General features: G+C 35.8%; 1 protein-coding gene across 1 annotated transcript in view; it reads left to right on the forward strand.

Moving 5' to 3' along the window:
* Positions 1 to 19,080, forward strand: part of LOC148950108 (bifunctional glutamate/proline--tRNA ligase-like) — a 31,624-nt gene extending 12,544 nt beyond the window's left edge. Inside the window, exons 3-9 of the mRNA XM_089091778.1 lie at positions 1,899 to 2,318; positions 2,394 to 2,873; positions 3,033 to 3,845; positions 6,968 to 7,081; positions 8,453 to 8,539; positions 15,489 to 15,698; positions 18,784 to 19,080. Of these exons, the coding sequence (XP_088947904.1) occupies positions 1,899 to 2,318; positions 2,394 to 2,873; positions 3,033 to 3,845; positions 6,968 to 7,081; positions 8,453 to 8,539; positions 15,489 to 15,698; positions 18,784 to 19,080 (2,421 nt within the window). The remainder of the gene's footprint in view (positions 1 to 1,898; positions 2,319 to 2,393; positions 2,874 to 3,032; positions 3,846 to 6,967; positions 7,082 to 8,452; positions 8,540 to 15,488; positions 15,699 to 18,783) is intronic.
* Positions 19,081 to 21,177: the final 2,097 nt, after the last annotated feature.

Consider the following 21,177-nt stretch of genomic DNA (forward strand, 5'->3'; position numbering starts at 1 on the left):
GTTAAAGTTAGAAATGGACACTTCGTATTTTTTTATGTTGTGACATAATTTAATAATACATTTCTTCTAAATTTCAGCTAAAAACCTAAATTGGCCCACGCAATTGTATAAATAAATCATTCAATTGCTGCTAGCTCCTTCAAATACTTGGGACTAAAAAATTGGAATTTTATTTCAGACACTTGTGATTTCTATGTGTAAATAGTGTCCTTAGTGCCATGAAGCAACTATATATAAAAAGCCATAAAAAAGACGAGTTGTATGTTTATATATAACTCAATCTTTGTCCCTGCCTCTATCTATGTTTATGTTCAAATTTTCTTAAGGAGGAAAAAGTAAAAGTAAAAAAAGCAAAAATTAAAAAAGGCAAAAAGTACAGAACCGAAAGTAAAAAAAAAGTTCCATCCTGGAGCATTTAACAGAATGATTCAATTCACCAGCAAAAGCTTTCTGTAGAATTTGCTCGCTTTTTTAAGCCCGATGGATAATGTTTTTTAATACGCTTCGTGATTCATTTTTTTCCGTATGTTCTAGTGATTTTAAGAACTTGTCTAGCAATTGTTGATCAGACTGTGACAAAACTGGTCTCGCCCCTCCCTCAGGAAAAATCTGAGTTATTTCCTCTCTCCCCGTCCAAAAAATATTAATGATGTCTCCCCTCCTGAAGTTTTTGTTTTACTCGTAAAATAAGTAGCAAAAATGCATTTAAACGTGTTTTTGATGCATTTTTTAAGTTTTTTTCTTGTGAAACACCCTAAAATAACGACCCGCCCCCCAACAAAAATCCTGGATATGCCCTTGGTTCTAAGTATATATATATATACATTAATTCTTACGTGTTAAAAAGTGTTCTTTAATTCATTTGGTTTGTTTTTGTGGCGTATTTTTATCTTATACAATCGTTTTACTATGATTAACGATCGATTTATGTTGTCAAAAAAGCAAAACCTGATTGTTTTTTTTTTGTATTAAAATGCAATCAAAAAAAAGAAATAGAACTTTTTAAATTTTAAATATATTTTATAATTGAAAAATATTTTTTCTGTGCTTAGATATAATTTATTTATTGTTTTGTTATAACTTGGGTAATATCATTTACGTTGGTGCGATATTTAAATGACAATATGATTTTGGACTAATAGATTAATGGACTTGATAAACTAAGGAACGCTTAAATTGATGAGTATAAATCAATGGGTGTTAATTAATGGACTTGTTGTTAATTAATGGGTGTTAATTAATTAATAAATTAATGGACTTGATAAACTAACGAACGCTTAAATTGATGATCATAAATCAATGGGTGTTAATTAATGGACTTGTTGTTAATTAATGGGTGTTAATTAACTAATAAATTAATTGAATTGATAAAATACCTGACTCTGAAATTGATTATCCTAAATAAATTTGTTTTTATTTTTTGTCGTTTGTTTAATTATAGTGTGTTATTTAATTAATAAATTAAGGTAATATAAAATATAAGTGACTATTAAATCGATTATCCTAACTACATTTTTTTTAATTTTTTTTCGTTTTTTTGCTTTTAGGGTGTTAATTAATTCATAATAAAATGTAATAGATAATATCACGGAAGATTAAATTGATTATAATAAATCAATGGTTGTTAATTAATGGACTATTAAATTAAAGAATCAATTATCTTTGAGCAGATTCAGAGTAAACTAGGGGTTTGGTGGCAAAACTGTTGTTTTCTAACGCACTTTTTTCTCTCTGTATTCAATGAGTGGGAATTCTTATACCTTGTCAACTTTCTAATGCTACTATATAAATCTGTTCAAAAAGTGTCAAAAAACTGTTCATGGCCTAATTTGACCTTAGACATCAGAAATCGAAACTGGTGCTCCCTTGATTTATTCTTTATGATCTTTAATTTGCAGGTCTCAAAATTAAACGAACAAATAGTGGCACAGGGTGAAAATGTCAGAAGTTTGAAAGCAAGCAAAGCCGATAAAGTATTAATTGATCAGCAAGTTAAAATCTTATTAGCCCTCAAATCTGATTTTAAGTTGGCTACTGGCTCAGATTGGAAGCCTGGCGCTACACCAGTAGTAACAGCAGTAAAATCAGTACAGCAAATTAATAGTGAAATTGCTGCTCTAGGGGAGAAGGTCAGAGACCTGAAGTCCAAGAAAGCTGATAAAGCCGGCGTTGATTCTGAAGTGAAAGCCTTATTGGCCTTGAAGGCTGAGTTTAAGGCTGTAACTGGCTCAGATTGGAAGCCTAATACTACACCTGTGGTAACAGCAGTAAAATCAGCTGATCAAATTAATAGAGAAAGTGCTGCTCTAGGGGAGAAGGTCAGAGACTAGAAGTCCAAAAAAGCAAATAAAGCTACAATTTAATCTGAAGTGAAATCCTTATCGGCGTTGAAGGCTGATTTTAAAGCAGTAAGTGTCTCAGTTTGGAAGCCTATTACTGTACCAGAGGTAACGCCCTCTACTGCACCAGTGTTAACTGGATTAAAATCAGCAGATCAAATTAATAGTGAAATTGCTGATCAAGGGGACAGGGTCAGATACCTGAAGTCCAAAAAAGCAGGTAAAGCTCCAATTGATTCTGAAGTGAAAGCCTTAGTGGCCTTGAAAGCTGAGTTTAAGGCTGTAACTGTCTCAGATTTGAAGCCTACTACTGGACCAGTGTTAACGCCTACTACTGCACCAGTGGTACCAGCAGTACAATCAGCAGAGCAACTTACTAGTGAAATATCTGATGTCTGGGAGAGGTGCATAGACCAGAAATCCAAAAATGCAAGTAAAGCTCCAATTTATTCGGACGTGAAAGCCTTATTAGCGTTGAAAGCTGAGTTTAAGGCTATAACTGGCTCAGAGTGGAAGCCTATTACTGTACCAGTGGTAACTTAAACTACTTCACTAGTGGTTACTTCAGTTAATTAAGCCGAGAAAAGTACTAGTGATAGTTCTGCTCTCTGGGACAAGTTCAGAGACCAGAAGATCAAAAAAGAAGATAAAGCTACACTTTAATCTGAAGTGAAAGCCTTATTAGTCTTGAAGGCTGAGTTTAAAGCACTAACTGGCTCAGATTGGAAGCCTACTACTGTACCAGTGGTAACGCCTACTACTGCACCAGTGGTAACTGCAGTAAAATCAGCAGAGCAAATTACTAGAGAAATAGCTGCTGTAGGGGAGAAGGTCAGAGACCTGAAGTCCAAAAAAGCAGGTAAAGCTACACTTTACTCTGAAGTGAAATTCTTATTGGCCTTGAATGCTGAGTTTAAATCTGTAAGTGGCGCTGATTGGAAGCCTACTCCTGTACCAGTGGTAACGCCCACTACTGCACCAGTGGTAACTGCAGTAAAATCAGCAGATCAAAGTCATAGTGAAATTGATGCTGAAGGGGACAAGGTCAGAGACCTGAAGTCCAAAAAAGCAAATAAAGCTACAATTGATTCTGAAGTGAAAGCCTTATCGTTGTTGAATGCTGATTTTAAGGCTGTAAGTGGCTCAGATTTGAAGCCTATTACTGTACCAGTGGTAGCTGCAATAAAATCAGCTGAGCAAATTAATAGTGAAATTGCTGCTCAAGGGGACAAGGTCAGAGACCTGAAGTCCAAAAAAGCAGGTAAAGCTACAATTGATTCTGAAGTGAAAGCCTTATTGGCCTTGAAAGCTGAGTTTAAGGCTGTAACTGGCTCAGAATGGCAGCCTACTGCTGCACTATCGGTAGCTATAGCCAAACCAGCAGATCAGCTTAATTGTAAAATTGTAGCGCAAGTGCATAAGGTTGATAAAGAAGAGAAGGAATTTCTTCGCTTAAAATCGGAGTTCAAGCTGCGTACTGGTACCAACTGGAGACCCGCCACAACTGCCCCTTAATCAAAAGCCGTGAAATCAATGAAGTATAATGTCACCGCCGGTTATTAAAAATAATCACGGGAGAGAGCCCAAGAGATTTATTTTTTGGTGTTGTGTCCTAAGTTGTTTCTTTTTTTTTGTTTTTTTTTTCTGTCTTGTGTCTTTTTACACCTCAATTACTTTTTAAAAAGGCCTGCATAAAATTTTTTTATTTTCATAAAATTTTAGGCAAATTAAATTAGTGTCAAACTAAAGAAAATTTCAAATAAAATTAATGTTTGATATCGACTATTGCGCTATGTCCATGTTGCTAATTTTTAAAATAGGGCATCAAAAAATAATCCTAATTTAAATGTGTGTGCAAATATTTTTCTTCCTTTGGGGGGGGAAAATTAAACCCCCCCCCCCCCAAAAAAAAAAATTATTCCAACTTTCTTAGGGGCTGGGTCATTTGGACTAATTTCTGAACCCCTACCCACACTTACATAGAGTATGTTTCTCTAAAGTTGTTCTGTTGTAAAAAAAAAGTGAATCCCAAATGTAATATACATCTTGATGTGTGTAGCTATCCAAATACGAGTCTTGGTAAACAGAAGATGTAGAAGACAAATAGAAGCTAAGTATATTGAATATTGAATTCTTGAATAGTCTCCTCGAATAGAAGAAAAAGATTATTCTGCAAGATGTTTAATAATGGAATAACAGTAATTAGTTGAGGGAAAAACTTAATCAAACGGTCTTACGCCTCAAATTCAGAAAACAGTTTTAGTTGTCTTGAAATAAGTTAATTGCAGTATTCTTAATTTAATATAATTATTTTAAACCATGCAAACACATTTTTTAATTATAACATTAATAATATTAAATTTATTAAGCCAACCCCCCCCCCTCTCCCTATCAAATAAGTGTATTTTTATTAAGGAATTGTTGAAATACAAAATAAATTTGAATATTTTGCCCAACCGGGGCTGTTTTTCTTTTTAATAAGATCCCCCTCTTCCTTAGTGAGGGTTCAATAATTTTTCCTTTCCTTCGTCTATTACGCTAAATTATATTGTATTTCTCCTGAGCAAGACCGGCGATAACCCTCAGAGGCTCGAGACAATTCTTTGCGGTACCTACCACAATCAAGCTATGAAGACAGATCACGAAGGTTTCGGCTGTTAATGTGACAAGCCAAAGTCAAACCCTTCTTAGAACTATACTAGTGGAAAGTGAATATCATTTGATTCTGCCAAGCTCAACCCTATCAGAGACAGTTTTGCATTTTGGAATTATCCAATAATTACTGTTAACAATGGTCCTTTTTAAATTTCATTTCGATGCCATGCACAGGGTCGCCAAAAGGCAAAAATGGTGCAAACAAGGCGATTTGCTGGATTCGAACTCGAAAATCTGCAATAGATTACAATCCAATTGGAAATTCCTCTCCCTACTGACTACTTATACTTTCTTTATGATAAGTAATGGGAAAAGAAAATAATATGTAAAATACGAATTGTTATTTACTTAGTGTATATAGCTTCAACTATGATTGGGCTAAACTTTAACAGTAACATTAAGATCAAGTACTGTTTTTACTCGAGCTCAACTTAGAGGGCACTTGACTTGAAGGGGGACAGGATATTAGGTCCAATTATTATTTAAATGAAACGTGTTCAGAAAACAGGGGGAAGTTCGACAGAGTTTGCCTCTGCCAGAGTACTTTCTGATACTTGTTAAAACGTCGGACTTAAATCTTGACTGGGGCAACCCTTAAACAATTTGCAACTGTCAAACAATTTATTTTTTTTAACTTTGTGTTTAGAATGGAATAGTTTTATTTATCCAAGCAATCATAGTTTAGAATAAAAATTCCAACTATATGGCGCTAGTACTTACAACGAAAACAAGAAAAACCCAGAGATTATAACTTATTGAACACTGACATGTACAAAGAAACGAACCAATCCTCCCCTCTCTCTCTCTCCTCCTCATCTATCCCCCTCTTTCGTCATATCTCCCCTCTGTCCCCTCTCCCCCTCTCCCTCTCTCTCTCTCTCCCCCTCTCTCCCCTCCCCCTCTCTCTCCCTCTCTCTCCCCCCGTTGACCTCTCGTCGACCTCTCACTTTCTCCCCCATTCTCTCTCTCCCCCTCTCGTTCTCCCGCCCCCCTCTCTCCCTCTCTTTCTTTCTCTATCCCTCCCTCTCCCTTTCTCTCTCTCCCTCTTTCTTTCTCTATCCCTCCCTCTCCCTTTTTCTGTCTCTCTATTTCTTTCTTTCTCTCCTCTCTCTCTCCCTCTCTCTCTCTCGTCTATTTTTCTCTCTCTCTCCCAGTCTCTCCATCCCTCTCTCTCCGAACCTTCTCTTCTTTTTTTCCCCTTCTTCCACTGTCTTTTTCTCTCACTTGTTTTCTCGCGCTCCTACATTTCTCCCCATCTCCCGCAGGTTCTATATCCCTCTCTTCCATACCCACCACTCTTTCATCTTCTTTTCTTTCCCACCTCTTCCTCTTGCTCTCTGTTTTGTGGTACCATCAGTTATTGGATATAATTCCAAGTACTTATTTTAGCTAATTTGTTTTCTGTATGCCTAGATGTTTGTTGTAGTGTGTGATTCTCATCTTGCTTGTCCCTATTGGGATAACCATGACAATTTCTGAAAAACAAAATCGTTGCATGGAATAAATACTAGTTAATGAACAGAGATAGTCTTGTCAAGGGAGGAATAACCATGCCTACAATGGCTCACTGTTAAACAATATTAAATAAAGAAAAACAAACAATTAGCGTCGATTAAGATTTAACCAAAAAAAATATCCGTGAATGCAGGGAGACTATTTCCTCGCCTGTTTTTCAAAACCAGTGAAAATTACATGATTGCCAACAAATTTGATATCTGTTGTATTGTAGTAAGTTTTAAGTAAAGTCCATGCAGCCACTTGAACTTTGAGATTGGAGGTAGGGATGCCCCATTCCGTAGTAGTAATCAAATTTCAACACAGTAGTAATCAAGTTTTGACAAAGAAAAATGTTTGACAGGTTCTAAATTTTGTTAATATTTTAGAATTGATAGTTCTGCAAAATTGTCCCCTTTTGTCTTTTAGTAACTAAAGCTCAGCATCTTTCTAAGTACTCAATTTTTCTTTATCTGCAGGGTAAAATTGATGTTCCCGTAGGTGCTGGCCCTGCCCGAGTCCCAAAACCTGGAAAGAAAGAAGACGCGAAAAGACAATTCATAAAGATGGAGGAAAAAGCAGCTGATTCTCAGGTTACCACATATCTTTTTAAAAGTATTCCCTTTTGATTTTCACCAAAATTCATTAAGTTGTCAACTTAAAATAGCACCAATTGTATTGAGAGACTGGTAATTGGAATCAACTAATTGGTAGTTCAGCAGGAGGGATGTGGTAAATCACATGATGGCTTGCCCCAGCCCCCTATTGCACTTCCTGGCTGAGGGGCCATGAAACGGAGTTCAGCACCGGTTTGGACTATAGGGCCTCCTTCCTCCCTTTTAATCCTCCTTCCCCCTAATCCTCCTTCCTCCTTCGTATCCTGCTTCCTTTTAATTCTTTATGAGTGTGACTGACACTGAATGCAAAGTATATGAAACCCAAGTATATGGGTATTCTTTTATATTAGTTTTGTTACAACTTGTTCGTGGGACCTTATTGGTGCCTGTGGACCGATTCATTCGGACCCACCTCCCCCGCGTGTGTGCTATCATTTAGTTATTTAGCTTGCATCTTATTAATACTGAGTTCTATATAAAAAATACGGTAGGTAAGTATGCTGGGCCGAGTATCGATATTTTAGTGTTTTCTCAAGATTAATTGTTGCCGAAAGTTTAGAGTAAAAGTCGAGTTACAATCGACATTTTAATATAATCCAGAAGAGGGTTGCAGTTTGTTTCTAGTAAACCAGTGGGGCATAGGGTAGCTGCTGATAACCAATACAAAAAAAAATACAAAAAATCAAATATAGGTCCTCTAATTTTTTCTTTTAGTGTCTTTTAAATTTTTTATTTTGAAAGAGGGGTAAGGTAAATGGGAGGGAACGGTATGGAATCTGTTTTCTCTGATGCTTGTTTTTAGTTATCTGAGGCATAGAGTCCCATCATTTTAAAAATTGTAACTGTTTTTTTCCCGCGGAGGGAGTATCAAAAAACGAGAAAACGCATTACAAGTTGATTTAAAGTTTCTTCAAACTGCTGTCTGGACCCCATCCCCCTCTCTGTGTGTTTGCGACAGGTCTGTTGTGGGGGACAGGGGAAAGTATAATTACATTTGTGATTTTTTTTCTTTGGCAGGGGGGGGGGGCACTCGAGTATTTGTGCTGAGATATTCTCGCTTGTAACTTTATATATGTTTTATTGCCTGTCCATTTACTAAAAAATTCAATTCAATTCAAACTTTTTATTTCCTCCGAATACGAAGAGTAAAAAAATAAATAAAAATGATAATAACCGCTAATCAACAGGCCATAAAAGACTATCGTTCCTTAGCTTTAGATCATGAGAGATCTATTTTGACAAGTTCGCTTTTTCTAAATGTTTATAAAAGAAGGTATATGTTTGAAATATATACACTAGATCATTCAAGTTCATTTAGACTGATGTTGTTCCTTTTAATTCAATTAGGAAGGTCAAGTAGCTGGACTGAAAAAATTGACACGATTGGGAATGGAAGCAAAGAAAGAAGAAACACTCCCTGAATGGTACACCCAGGTAAGCATTACGATATTCCTTTATCGAGGTATAGTTGTTACGAGGTATTGTATTACGTTTACTGTCAAGTCAAAGTAAAAAAAAAAAAGTCTTGCGGCCTTAAAGTCTTGAATAATGTATTAAGGCTCTTACCTACGGAATTTCTAGTATTAAAGGGAATTCAAGTCCATTCTTTGACATTAGCATAGAAAAAGTGCTTCAGGATGTGTAGGATTAATTATTTTTTGGTGTATTCAGTAAATTTTGAGGTGTGTAACTGAACCCCCGTTTAACTCTACCCATTTAACTGAACACCCATTCGTTTCAACACATGTTTAACTCCACCTCCATGCAACTGAAGCTCTTTTTAACTCAACCCCGTTCAATTTAATATGATCTGTTAAAGGGTTTGAATTGAATGGGGGTTTAGTTGCATAGGGATCGAGCTAAATAGGGCTGAGTTAAATGAGAGTTAATTTGCACGAGGGTTGAGTTGAATAATGGTTGAAATGCGTGTGGGCTGAGTTACAGGGCGGTTGAGTTGAATAAGGTTTGACTTGAATGAGGGTTTAGTAACAAGAGATTGTGTTGGATTTAGGTTTAAATGAAGCGTTTGAGTTGAACAGTCTTGAGTCAAAAGGGAGTTGAGTTACATGGGAACCGAATTTTAAGTAATTTCAGTAACGGCCTTTACTTGTTTCTTTATTAATGCACTGATCGTGATAATTCAGTGGTTTTTGAAGGGCTCTGAAACTGTTTAATTTGTATTTGTAGAAACCGTGAACAAAATCATCTACCTGCATTTCCAAAGCATTTTCTTTTACCTGAATATAATTTTTGTGCGTTTTCGCAATTTAGAACCGAAATCGAGATTAAGTGATGGGGGAGCGCGTTGCAATTCCAAGAAATTTCGAAAATAGTCAAGTATTGCAGAATATATTAGATAGTATAAACATCCCTAGGTGGTGGGGGGGGAGTGAATATGGGCCCAATGACTCCTTGTGTACGTTCTTGATGCGATTTTCATCGCTTAATATTGATAGCCCTTCTCGGGTGAAATTTTTCTCTTCATCCATTCTAATAGTGAACCATCATACTGATGTGCTTAGCAAGTGGTTTATATGTGCAAAGTCTTGGAATCGATAAAAATTGTTTCAACATGGGAGTTGTAAACACACTTACACGGAAAAATGTCTCGTTTCTTTTTTCTTTTTGTAGCAGCTGCCATTTTAGCAGCTGCCGTATGAACTGTATGGCGTCAATTAGAGCATGAGCAGTTGAAACTTTCGGCCGAAAGCCATATTGGTGAGAAGAAATCAAGGAAACGGAGTGCTGACTGCCAAAGAGACAGGAAGACAGACGTCTGAAAATAATTCTCGAAAATTTTGGATATAACAGGAAGAATTGAGATTGGACGATAATTATCTATCTTAGTTGGATCATCCTTTTTAAGAACTAGAGAAACAATGGCTCACTGTAGTAAATCAGGAAAAACTCTCGGGGTGCATGATAGGTTAGCAATGTGCTAGATGGGCTCGTAAACCAAAGGAGATACGGTCTTCAGAAGCTTATTACTTAATCCATGACAGTCCGATATAAAACTAATAGGGAGGATCATTTCAAGGATCTCATTGCTATCAGTTGGGGAGAAAAACAAGGATTTAGAATTGAAGCAAGGGAGTACAGCCTGTAAGGAGGAGCGGGAGCCAGTATGAGGAGCATTAGAAAAACAATTATTAAATGCGTCAGGTGCATGTAAAGGGTCATATAATCTGCCATTTGTGTTTTTAAGGCCAATAGGTATAGACTTTGATTTTCTATTTTTTGAGAGTAAATCATTAATGGTGGACCAAATCTTTTTCAGGCTACATTTGCAATTGAGAATTTTGTGTGATAATAATAATTTTTCTTCCTTTCACGGATGAGTTTAGTATATGCATTTTTATAATTTGATAGGTCAATATCACTGCTGGTCTTACAGGCTAACTTATTTAACTTGTTTTTACGAAATGAGGAGACAATGAGGCTATGTGACATCCAGGGGCATATAGCGATAGTTTTCCGATTAGGTTTACGAATAGGAAAAGTTGAATGGATAATCTCACTTACCGTGGCGTAAAACCATTTGTGGCAGAATTAACCTCTTGACAATTTAAAAAATCGGACCAGTCAGTGGTTCTTAAGTCAATCGATAATATGAGTCATATTTGCAGAGCTGTAATTTCTAGTAGGTGTTGGGATATTAATTCTAGAGCGTAGATGTAGTGGTTACGAAGGTAGTGACAAGTAAATAGGAAAGTAGTCTGACAGATCAGAAAATATTATATTTCAGGACAGGTCATTTCCCAAGGACGTAGCTACAAAAATTTTTCAATTAATGCTCAAGTTAATCTTACAGGATCAACTCTACTGGAGAAAAAAATGGGGGTACACTCGTCATCACTGATTAAAAAAAAGTGTTAGATTCAATATTTTTACCAACATTGAATAGGTTACAGCTAAAGTCCCCAAGAACTATTGCCTTTTTATGGGGTAGATTAATAAAATTAGAAAAAACATCCAACAGATTACAAAAACATGAGGTCGGAAATGGAGGAGGTTTATAAAACAAGGAGAGTATACAGGAATTTTGGCCGATAACTATGTTAACAATTATTGAATAAATATATATGATATTTATTTGTTTAGAGAAAATAGAATCGCACTCTGATAGCCTGGTAAAGTTTATATTCGAACGGATGTAAAGTGAGATGCCCCCCAGAACACTTAGTCAATCTCCTAGACATATGGATATGGTAACCAGGGGGTAAAGAATCACTAGTGTCATCATTATCGGAAAGTCTTTGTTAATCCTATTACGTCCAAAGGGCAAACATCATTGAATGAAACTAAATCTTTAAATTTGAGCCACTTATCCCAGATGCTTCTAATGTTGAAACAAAGAATATTAAGGGAATTATTATTGACTAGTTTTGGTTTCACATTGGTAGCAAAATCGAGAATATCAGGGCAATCACAATTAGCATGAGTTAAGGTACCATAGGGGCTGCTTTTAGGGTTGGCGTTCTGGTTACTCTGTGTATCGGAATAATTAAAAGTTATGTTATTAGAAAGGTATAAATTAGTTAAAAACGAAGAGTCACACATTAATTAGTCGTCATGCAGTCTTGTTGGGTATCTACTCGCTTGGGTTTTGCTTTGAACATCATACTCGCCTGAAGAGACTTTGCGCGGGGTCATAAATTTTATTGTTACTTAGTTGGTCGTCTTTTTTTTTCTTTTTCTTTTTTTTTGCTATGATTTGGGGCTTCTACCATCGTTTCAGGTGTTGGTGATTCTTTCAAATTTTTGGGGAACTTGGTAATTGTTGGAATCGTAGAATATTTTGAGTTAGGATGTTAGTTCATGCCTTCTTTGAAAGACTAAAGTTGAACTGGAGGATTTTGCCAAGTTTATTCTCATGGCAGCATAGTAATTGCCTTTTTTTAAGGACAGTTTTCAGTCCCAACGGTTCACTGTAAACCTTGATAAGATGAAAAACAACGCGGTATGTGGCTGAACTTTGCCATTCGTGATTATAATGATGAATAACTTGTGGATGCGATAAAACGGAATTTGGGAAGAGGAAGGTTTTGATTTGGCGTTAATTAGAGGAAATTGTGTGGAACATTGGGTAAATGAGCAGCCTTTATCTATGGGGGGTGGGAACTGTTTCCTCTGGAACCTTGAAACTTCAGTGTGGCTAATTAAGGGTCAACTTGGAGTTGGTTGTCTAGAGATTGTATTAGCTACGACTGAGTAGGGCAAGTTAAATCTCACAGAGGTTTGGAGAATCTTGGCTCTCTTGTGATTGGCTGGAAAAAGTTGCTTCGCAAGTGCCGTGTGCCCCTTGTTATTAAAATTTTTACAGCAACGTCTTTCTCGGTGCAATTTTCTGTAACATGGCTAGGTTTACTACACTTTCGACATGACTGGAGTGACTGTTTACAATTATTTTTAATATGACCATGAGCTAGGCAAATTGTGTATTGTAGGGGCTTTGGTTTATAGGACTTATGGGGAAGGGCCATACCATACAAACAAAACTTCTCTTTGCAACTGTTTTTGGCATGCAATGAGCACTGAGTGACTGGGTATAAGATTACCATCATTTTTCAAGCGGAGTCTTGTGGCTGTTGTTGGATGGACGGGATGACCCGAAGAATCAATTAGTTTAACTGTAAATTCCTCTAAGAGTATACAGAGGTCAACACCATAAATCACGTATTTATACGACTTTTCTACTTCTTATAAAGTGGCAAACGTTTTGGAACCCCCAACAGTTTGTTCCTTGGACCTAGAAAGGACTGAATCAATGGCATTGTGAGAGGTCAAATAAAGATCTGTCAGACCGTCTTTCAGGACGATTTCTTCAAAAGATGAGTTCGATAAGAGAAATAAAAGTTTTATAAAAACAATTAAATGACCTTTATTAAACGGGTGACTATTGTTATTCATAATGGTCACAATGCAATAGATTGGTTTATCTAAAAAGCTAGGTAGTGATTCGATTGATGGGGAATCATCAGGGAGTGATCTAAACTCTGGTTGGGGTTCTTCAGGGGGTGATCTAATTGTATCATTTTTCTTTTTTTGCCAGGGGTTTCACCAGTACTTTTGGCTTGAAGGATGTTTAGGGCTTGTATCCCCTTAAGATGTGTGGTTGATTTAGACATAGGAGTTGGGGAAGGGGGTCTAGTTAAGTTTCTTTTTGAGGGCAGGAAAGGTGAGACATCTTTGTCTTTCAGGAGGTTCCTTTGTGTCAGACATGAGCTATTTGGAACTAAAAATCTCACCTCTGATTTCTTTCACTGTTCGGGACTATAGTACAAATCCTATAATCCAATTAACAAGAACCAAGGTCACTAATATCACTTAGGAAAGTCCAGGAACATGCACGGTCTGTAAATGTTCAAGTTATGGGTGGGAAATTTTTACTGGCACATACCAAGAGTGGAAACACCAAGTAGATGTTAACATAGCGGAAGCGAGTTCATAACTCCCCTATCAGCATAATTGACACAGGCAGTAGATTTCTGTTATTTCTATATATTTTTTTTGGCAAATAGTTATTTACGAGTACCATATTTGTGGGGGTAGGCTTTACCATCCCTAGATTTTAAATCACTCACCCAGAATTTTGAAAAATTTCTTTTTTGAGGGTACTTTCTTTGAAAATTGCCTTTTTTTTAAATTTTCTTCAATTGACGTCACTGAATGGTATATCTAAGGAAAAAAGTATATTTCAACACTGTCTGTTAGTTAGTAAATCCTAAGAAATACGGTTAACTTCTACCCAAATTTTTCAAGTTTAACTCTTTGTATAGTGCTCCTTTCTCAGCTTAGCAGTACAGCCCAAATTTATCTGAAGAAACTACTGTTCTCTCATTTTTTTTTTCTCTGTCGCTCCCTCCTTTCTTCTCCTCTCCCACTTCCTCTATATCCCCCTCTTCCCTTGATCCCGTCTCTCCGTTTCATCTCCTTTTCTTTCACACCTCTTCCTCTTCTGTGTTTTGTGATACGTCAGCAATTTTATGTCATGTTTTGTATTTATGTTAGCTGATTTATTTTCTATATGCCTAGATGCTTGTTGCTTAGAATATATTTATTCGCATATATTGCTCAAGTAGATTTGATTCTAAAAAATCGACAATCTTCATCCCTCCAAATGTCACTGATTTATACACAAGCTCGTAATTGACTTTGCAAACAACGGCAAACTGAAGTAAGTACTTAAAATGAACAAAGAAAAAGTTGTTTCAGCACATTCTAAGTATGTTATGGATATTTACATCCGTTTTTTGATGAATACAAAAGTGTATTAGTTTGCGTTGCGTATATCGTTGCGTATTCGTATAACCATACTCGTTGGTGCAGTTACGATATGAGTTGTCCTCCCCTCCCCAAAACTACATCTGTTACATTTCTAGTCAAGGGCGAATCTAGGATTTTAGTTCAGGAAGCATTACAAAAAAAATTAAAGAACGCATCATATATTAGTTGATATGTATTTTTGTTACGTTTTTGCGATTCAGACAAGAATTTCGTGGGGATTCAAGCCCCGCAACCTCTCTGGATTTAACTTTGGCTCTAGATGCACAAATGGCGAGAATTACGGGATAATTACGTATAGGTAGGTGAGGCTTTAGGCGTAGAAAGGTAAGTGCTACATGAAAGAAGTCACATTGGTTATGATTTGTACTTCGATCAGAGAAATAAATGTACAGTTATTTATAAATTTATACAACACAGAAATTGAAACTTTATTCAGGTGATTACGAAGTCATGATCTGTATATGTGGAGATCCAAATTGTTAGGAGACAAAATGCTAAGGGTTTTCCAAATTAGAAGATGAATAATTATCAGCAGGTCTCAACAGGCAAGGTTGATACCGGACAAAATGGAATTTTTCACTTTTACCTGGTCTTTTTCACCTATTTTAAAACAGGGAGCCCAAATTTGATCATCTTCACTTAAATGATAAATTCCATTTTGTCTGGTACCTTGCTTGTTTCTGATTCTCGCAATATCTCTTTTATTACTTTAATCTTACCATACAAAGTACAAATATTTTACGAAAAAATAAATGCACAGATTTTATGAATTTTGAAAAAGATACGAATTCAAATTTCTTTTCGGTGAGCGTTATGATGTTGGAAAACTATGGCTATATGCCCCTGGATGTCACATAGCCTCATTGTCTCCTCATTTCGTAAAAACAAGTTAAATAAATTAGCCTGTAAGACCAGCAGTGATATTGACCTATCAAATTATAAAAATGCATACACTAAACTCATCCGTAAAGGGAAGAAAAATTATTAGTGTACAAAAATACTTGTCAGTTGTTTGGATGATGTTAGGGGTTGCGAATAAATACTCATTTTTAAATACCTTTTTACTAAAGTATAAAAATTGGAGCTTTTTTTTAAGGTGATTACGAAGTCTGACATGATTGAGTATTATGATGTCAGTGGTTGTTACATACTTCGTCCCTGGGCATTTTCGATTTGGGAAACTATCAAAAGTTTCCTTGAAGGAGAAATCAAGAAACTTGGTGTCGAGAATTGCTACTTTCCTATTTTCGTTTCCCAGTCAGCCCTTGAAAAAGAGAAGGAACATGTGGAGGATTTTGCACTAGAGGTATGTTTTCTTTTTTCTCTATACCTTTCAATTCCCTTCTGTTAGTTGTTCGATATATCAACCTAAGGGTCGTATTTGACATTTTCGAACTTGTGAAATAATTTTCGAGACAGGTTTGTTTAGCTGCATTCAAAGGGAAGGTCAGCAAGGCAATGTAAGTTTAATCACACATCAATTCTTTATATCGACAATAGGCTGAAGATCCTCCCTCAGAGAGCAGCCTTTTTTAGCATTAAGGGAAATGTTAGTTTATATTAGGTTAGGTTAAGTTAGATAAGGTTACGTTAAATTTGGATCTAAATATCAGAAATGGGTTGAAAACCTAGCTTAAACTAACCTAAACCAACCTAACCTCGTCAAACCAAATCTAATCTAAACTAACCTCCCATCATCAAACCTTTCATTAAATTGAAAAAATTGACTGGCAACGGTGACTAAATCCAACGAGAAAAAGCTATATATATATATATATATATATATATATATATATATATATAAATATATATCATAATATATATCATCAATGATGTTATATCAGCAAGAAACCTTGTTCTATGGATTGGTTAAGGGGGAACTTAACAACGAAATCAAATAAAATATTTTGTTCTAGGTCTTTGCATATTTGAAAGCCACGCTTTTCCAAGATTTTTTTTTTTGATCTTTCAAAATTATACTGTTTATGGCAGTAACAGATTTTCGTCGTTGCTGCTTGGTTGAACCGTCAAAATAAATAATTAAAATTTATTAGTTAAATTTTGGCAAAACTTTTCATTTGTAGAAATTAAAACATTAACATTCTGTTAATTCCCTATGGCAACTACACCTCTATAAGGAAGCTATGCTTTATTAAGCAGTTCGATTCAAGTTGTTTTTAGGTTTTATTTACTGATTTCACCATCGTTTTTTTTTATTTTTTAATTTTGGTTCCTGCTGCAAACCAAAACAGTAAAAAGGGGGATTGAGGTAGTGGCGTATTGCGTATCATGGCGTAACTTAATTAAAAATTTAATTACCGATTTTTTTCTGATTTCCTGACCTATAACACCAGTTCGAACAATCAGATTTCATTTCTCCACGGCTTTTACACAGGCTCCTAATATTTACGAAACCCTTGGGGGAGGGGGGAGATGGAACAAATTTTCCCAGATCAAGTGAAAATTACAGTAGAAAAAGATGAGCCATAGAGTACCATAAATGCAAAAAAAATACTGGAGGAAACTGAGGGGTTTCTCTGAATTATGAAAGCTTATAATAGTTTTGACAAGATATTTGAAGTAACTAAATTTCAACTGGGGGGCAAACTGGTTTCTGGAGGGGAAGTTGCCCCCGCCCCCCCCGGCCCCATAGCAAGTTACGCCCCCTTTTTGAAACCTAGGACTGCGGAAAAATAACTTACCGAAATTGATGCAGGAAATATAAACCTTATGATGGCAGTTTGGACAATTCCATAAACAAACAATGGAGAGGAATTAAAAGTTTTCAATTCCTCTGCATAAGAAACCTGAAAAGTTTTTTTTAGGTTTCATTGAATCGGGGAAAATTGCTTGAATTTATATGTTTGGTTTTGTTCTTAAGTAAGGTTGTAAACAACATTCAGAGCTTTTTGAAGAGCTGGGGAATTTTCAACTTTCAGAGCTTTTGAAGTAATTCCCAAATTTTGACAAAAATCTTGGTGAATTTGAGTTAATCTTGGTCTCAAAAAGAGATGCAACGTTTGAAGAAGCAATTTTATTTAACCTGTGTCCTGAGCCTCCAAAACCGGGATATATAAAGTTAGAATAACCAGTTTCTACCAAATCGTATATATAACATTTTTTAGGATTTTTTTTGAGGAGTTGTTACAATTTCGGTATGATTGCTGTCAAATAATGGTGAAATTTTAGATTTCAAAACTTTTTTAGTAATTTCGAAATTTCGACATACTTGTAAATTGGAGGTCACCCGGAGCACTTGAGAAGAATCATTTTGATCTAAAAATATCTACAGAATTTCTTAAACACTGTTTTTCAGATTAATTACAGTTTTGATAAATAATTCTTAGACAACACTGCCTTTCCATTTACAATTAATACGAAAATCTATTAATAACGGATCTATTTTTTTCTGATATTTTTTCTTAATTTTTAATTTGTGTTAACATTTTTTTTAAATAGTTTTTTTTTTTGGATTTTTTTTAATATGGGTGGGTTCCTTTTCGTTTTCTTTTCTTTTTATCTTTTTTTTTATTTTTTTATAGCGCCAATGTGTTTACTTTATTTTTTTCATGTTTTATTAAGCTATTTTTTTTCCCGTGGATAAAGGCTTCCGGATGTGAAGCCAGACACTTGTGATATCGACGAAAACCAGTCAGAACCTACAAAGCATCCGTTCGAGCTGTAATACTATACCTGTGAGACTTGACCGCTTATTCGATCACCGCTGCCGTTATTATAGACTCCGAATCAGTGCGTGGTCTAGAATTCCCAGTATTGAAGCACGAAGCTGTTGTGGCCAGTCTGAAAAGCTATTTCTCGTCATCAAAAGACGTTACTTTAAGCTTCTTGACCTCAATTTGATTTGCCCTAAAGGTATGATATATTGAGACGTCCTCGTCTGTGAGCCAGCACCCTCCTGGAGGCAACAGCCGGGAGGACAGAGAAAAATCTTTGGTGAAAATTCAAAGAGGACCTTTAACTATGTGGCCGTTTCCGGAGGTATGGTTGGAGACGGCACAGGAATGGGCTGAAAATCGTCGGGGAAGCTGCAGCCGATAGATCAAAGTGGCCGTCAGAATTAATTCCAAAATCCAAGGGTGCCAGTCTGGAAAGTCCATTGTCTGGTTACCACCTTCGGTGGTAACCAGACAATGGACTTTGGCGACATGCGACTTTGGCGACAATGGACTTTGGCGAGTTGGTTCGTATATCTGCATTTAAAGAAGTCAATTTATGTAAAAACAAATAGGAAAGGTTTTTAATAGGGAATAAAAAAATTAATTCTTTAGGTTGGACATCTAGCCAATTGGAATTTCTTTTTGTGAATATACAGCTTTCAAAGCCTTTGTTCCAATTCAGGATTTTTTTATCAACATTTGTCGTAATTTCAGGTTGCATGGGTCACTAAATCTGGTGATAAAACATTAGCAAAACCAATAGCAATCCGACCGACCTCTGAAACTGTTATGTACCCTGCGTATGCTAAATGGACTCAGTCATATCGAGACCTGCCTTTACGTCTGAATCACTGGAATAATGTTGTTAGATGGGAGTTTAAGCACCCTCAACCTTTTTTGAGGACAAGAGAGTTCTTGTGGCAAGAAGGCCATACTGCCTTTGAAACTAGAGAAGAAGCGGAGTCTGAAGTGTTCGCTATTCTTGGTAAATTGTTTTCTGTATTGATTTAATTTTTCTACATTTACTTATTACCAAAATTCTGGATTTTGCTTTTTGAGATAAGGTTTGCCTGGTGATCTTTTGAAGTTTTCTTTCCAAAAAAAAAATCTTTTATGTAACAGGATTCGATTTTTTCCTCTTTTATGTACTGTGAAGTATTTTAAGGATAAAATTTACAAATTATAAATTTAACAGAAATGCAGTATAAACTAATTCGAAATCCGCTTACAATCGCCGAGAAATTTAGAAGAAAAAATAATTCTTGGTAAGATTTTTTATGTACAAAATTTGTCATGTCGGTAACTCACATCCAATCACTAATCTTTATCTCTTTTTTGCAACTATACAACGGGAATCTGATGCCAAGCAAATTATATATGAACAGCCATAAAAGACTGGTGACAAATGTCACGTGGAGTAATGGTTGGTCTACCCTATTTTTTCTCACTGCTAGGGGATTGAGTTGTAACTACAAGATTTTTTTTTTGGGGGGGGGGAGGGGTAAAGGCACTTATAATATTGTGTTCAGTGGAAGTTGCGAAATATTTTTTTTACGTTTGTCACAAAAGTGTTGAAAAAGTGCTCGAAAGAGTTGAATATGAAATCTGGTTGTTCGAAGTGGGGAAGTGGACACTTACCAAGGACATCAAATTACAAATATGCTTTGCGCCCTGCTTCCATCAGAGTTCTTTCCATTTCTGAGAACCGCGATTTTCTAAGATTTTTCTTCAAGGATGTAACAAAATTATGAAGTGCTTAGAACAGTATCGATGTTCCGTCACTGTTGTCACATTGAACCGTGAAAATAATTGAGCAAATCTAATTAATTGCAAAACTAATTTTTGCCTCTTGTCTGACACAACTGTGTTGCTAATTTATCTAATAAACGAATGAAATAAATGAACGAATAACTTAGACTGGCAAGTATATGAAACAGTTGTACTGTAGCTACTAAGCTCATTTCTACAATGCAGAAATAAGGAATTTTAGAAGTTCCTCATCTTTTGGAGATGAGGAATATGTGTTCCTTATCTTCTATTGTAGAGGAAAGTAACAAAAAATGATCTGACTTGAGCAATTTATCCCTATGCAGAGAGCATGAATATCCTTCCGCAAAGGCTCTATAGGGTTGCCACAGTCTTCAGAAGCGTACAATGTTTAATATGTTTTTCTAAAATAGTGACTTTTACGACTACTCGTGGCGTTAATTTAGGGATTGGGGCTGTGTCTTCCCTTGGTTTTTGAAAACGGCTTGTTAGATATTCATTAAAAAATCGCTTTTTAGGGATTTTCACTGAAAACATCGAAAAAACCGAGAAGTCCCCCTCCCCTATAGATATTTAAAAATGCATTTTGCCTTAACTCTTCTGTTAGTACTTCTGAAGCCTTGCATTAGTCCCCGATTTTTTAAAAGTCTCCAAATAAAAAAACTAGAAACCTTCCATTATCCCTGAATTTTTAAGAGTCTCTCCAAACAAAATGAAAATTGCTATGCATTAAGTATATATGGTGACTAAACTGTTTTGTCAATATTTCAGAAAATTTGCCTTAGTTCAAGAACTAAAAATCAGGATTAGAAGCTGTGATCTTCTTATACACTTAAGTGCTTCATTGTAGCTTTTCCATTCTCTCTTAATTTTTAAAAATCTCTCCGAACGAAAAACAATCGCTAAAGTTAGCATTAGTGAGCGGCAAAATTTTGTGTGTTCATGATAATGCTTGTTTATCCATGAACGTTAGTTGTCTGTTTCCTGTTCAATCAACTTCTCATCTTCTTTGAGTTATATAATGTTTGACATTTAGAACTGTCGGGTTTGACCGGCTGGTATTGTGAGCGAACAAACGAAAAGAGGAAATAATCCTCCTAACACACAAAAATGTGGACTTTCTAATACATATCTTCCTCTTAATCCCTTATCTGTTTTAACTCACCTTAGGTACAAACATACGATACGAATTACAGTTCTCCCATCGAAGTACAATTACAAGCGAAATACAATATGAACATTTGATGGAAGTATTGTAATTCAGGTCAAGCACCAACACGCCATTTTGTTAGTTTGAACATTCAGGCTGGTTTTTGACTGTATTCTGTATAAAGTATGTGG

This window comes from Artemia sp. Qi Xiang Cuo, chromosome 7 (assembly GCF_049724085.1).
Source record: "Artemia sp. Qi Xiang Cuo chromosome 7, ASM4972408v1, whole genome shotgun sequence".
NCBI classification, from domain to species: domain Eukaryota; kingdom Metazoa; phylum Arthropoda; class Branchiopoda; order Anostraca; family Artemiidae; genus Artemia; species Artemia sp. Qi Xiang Cuo.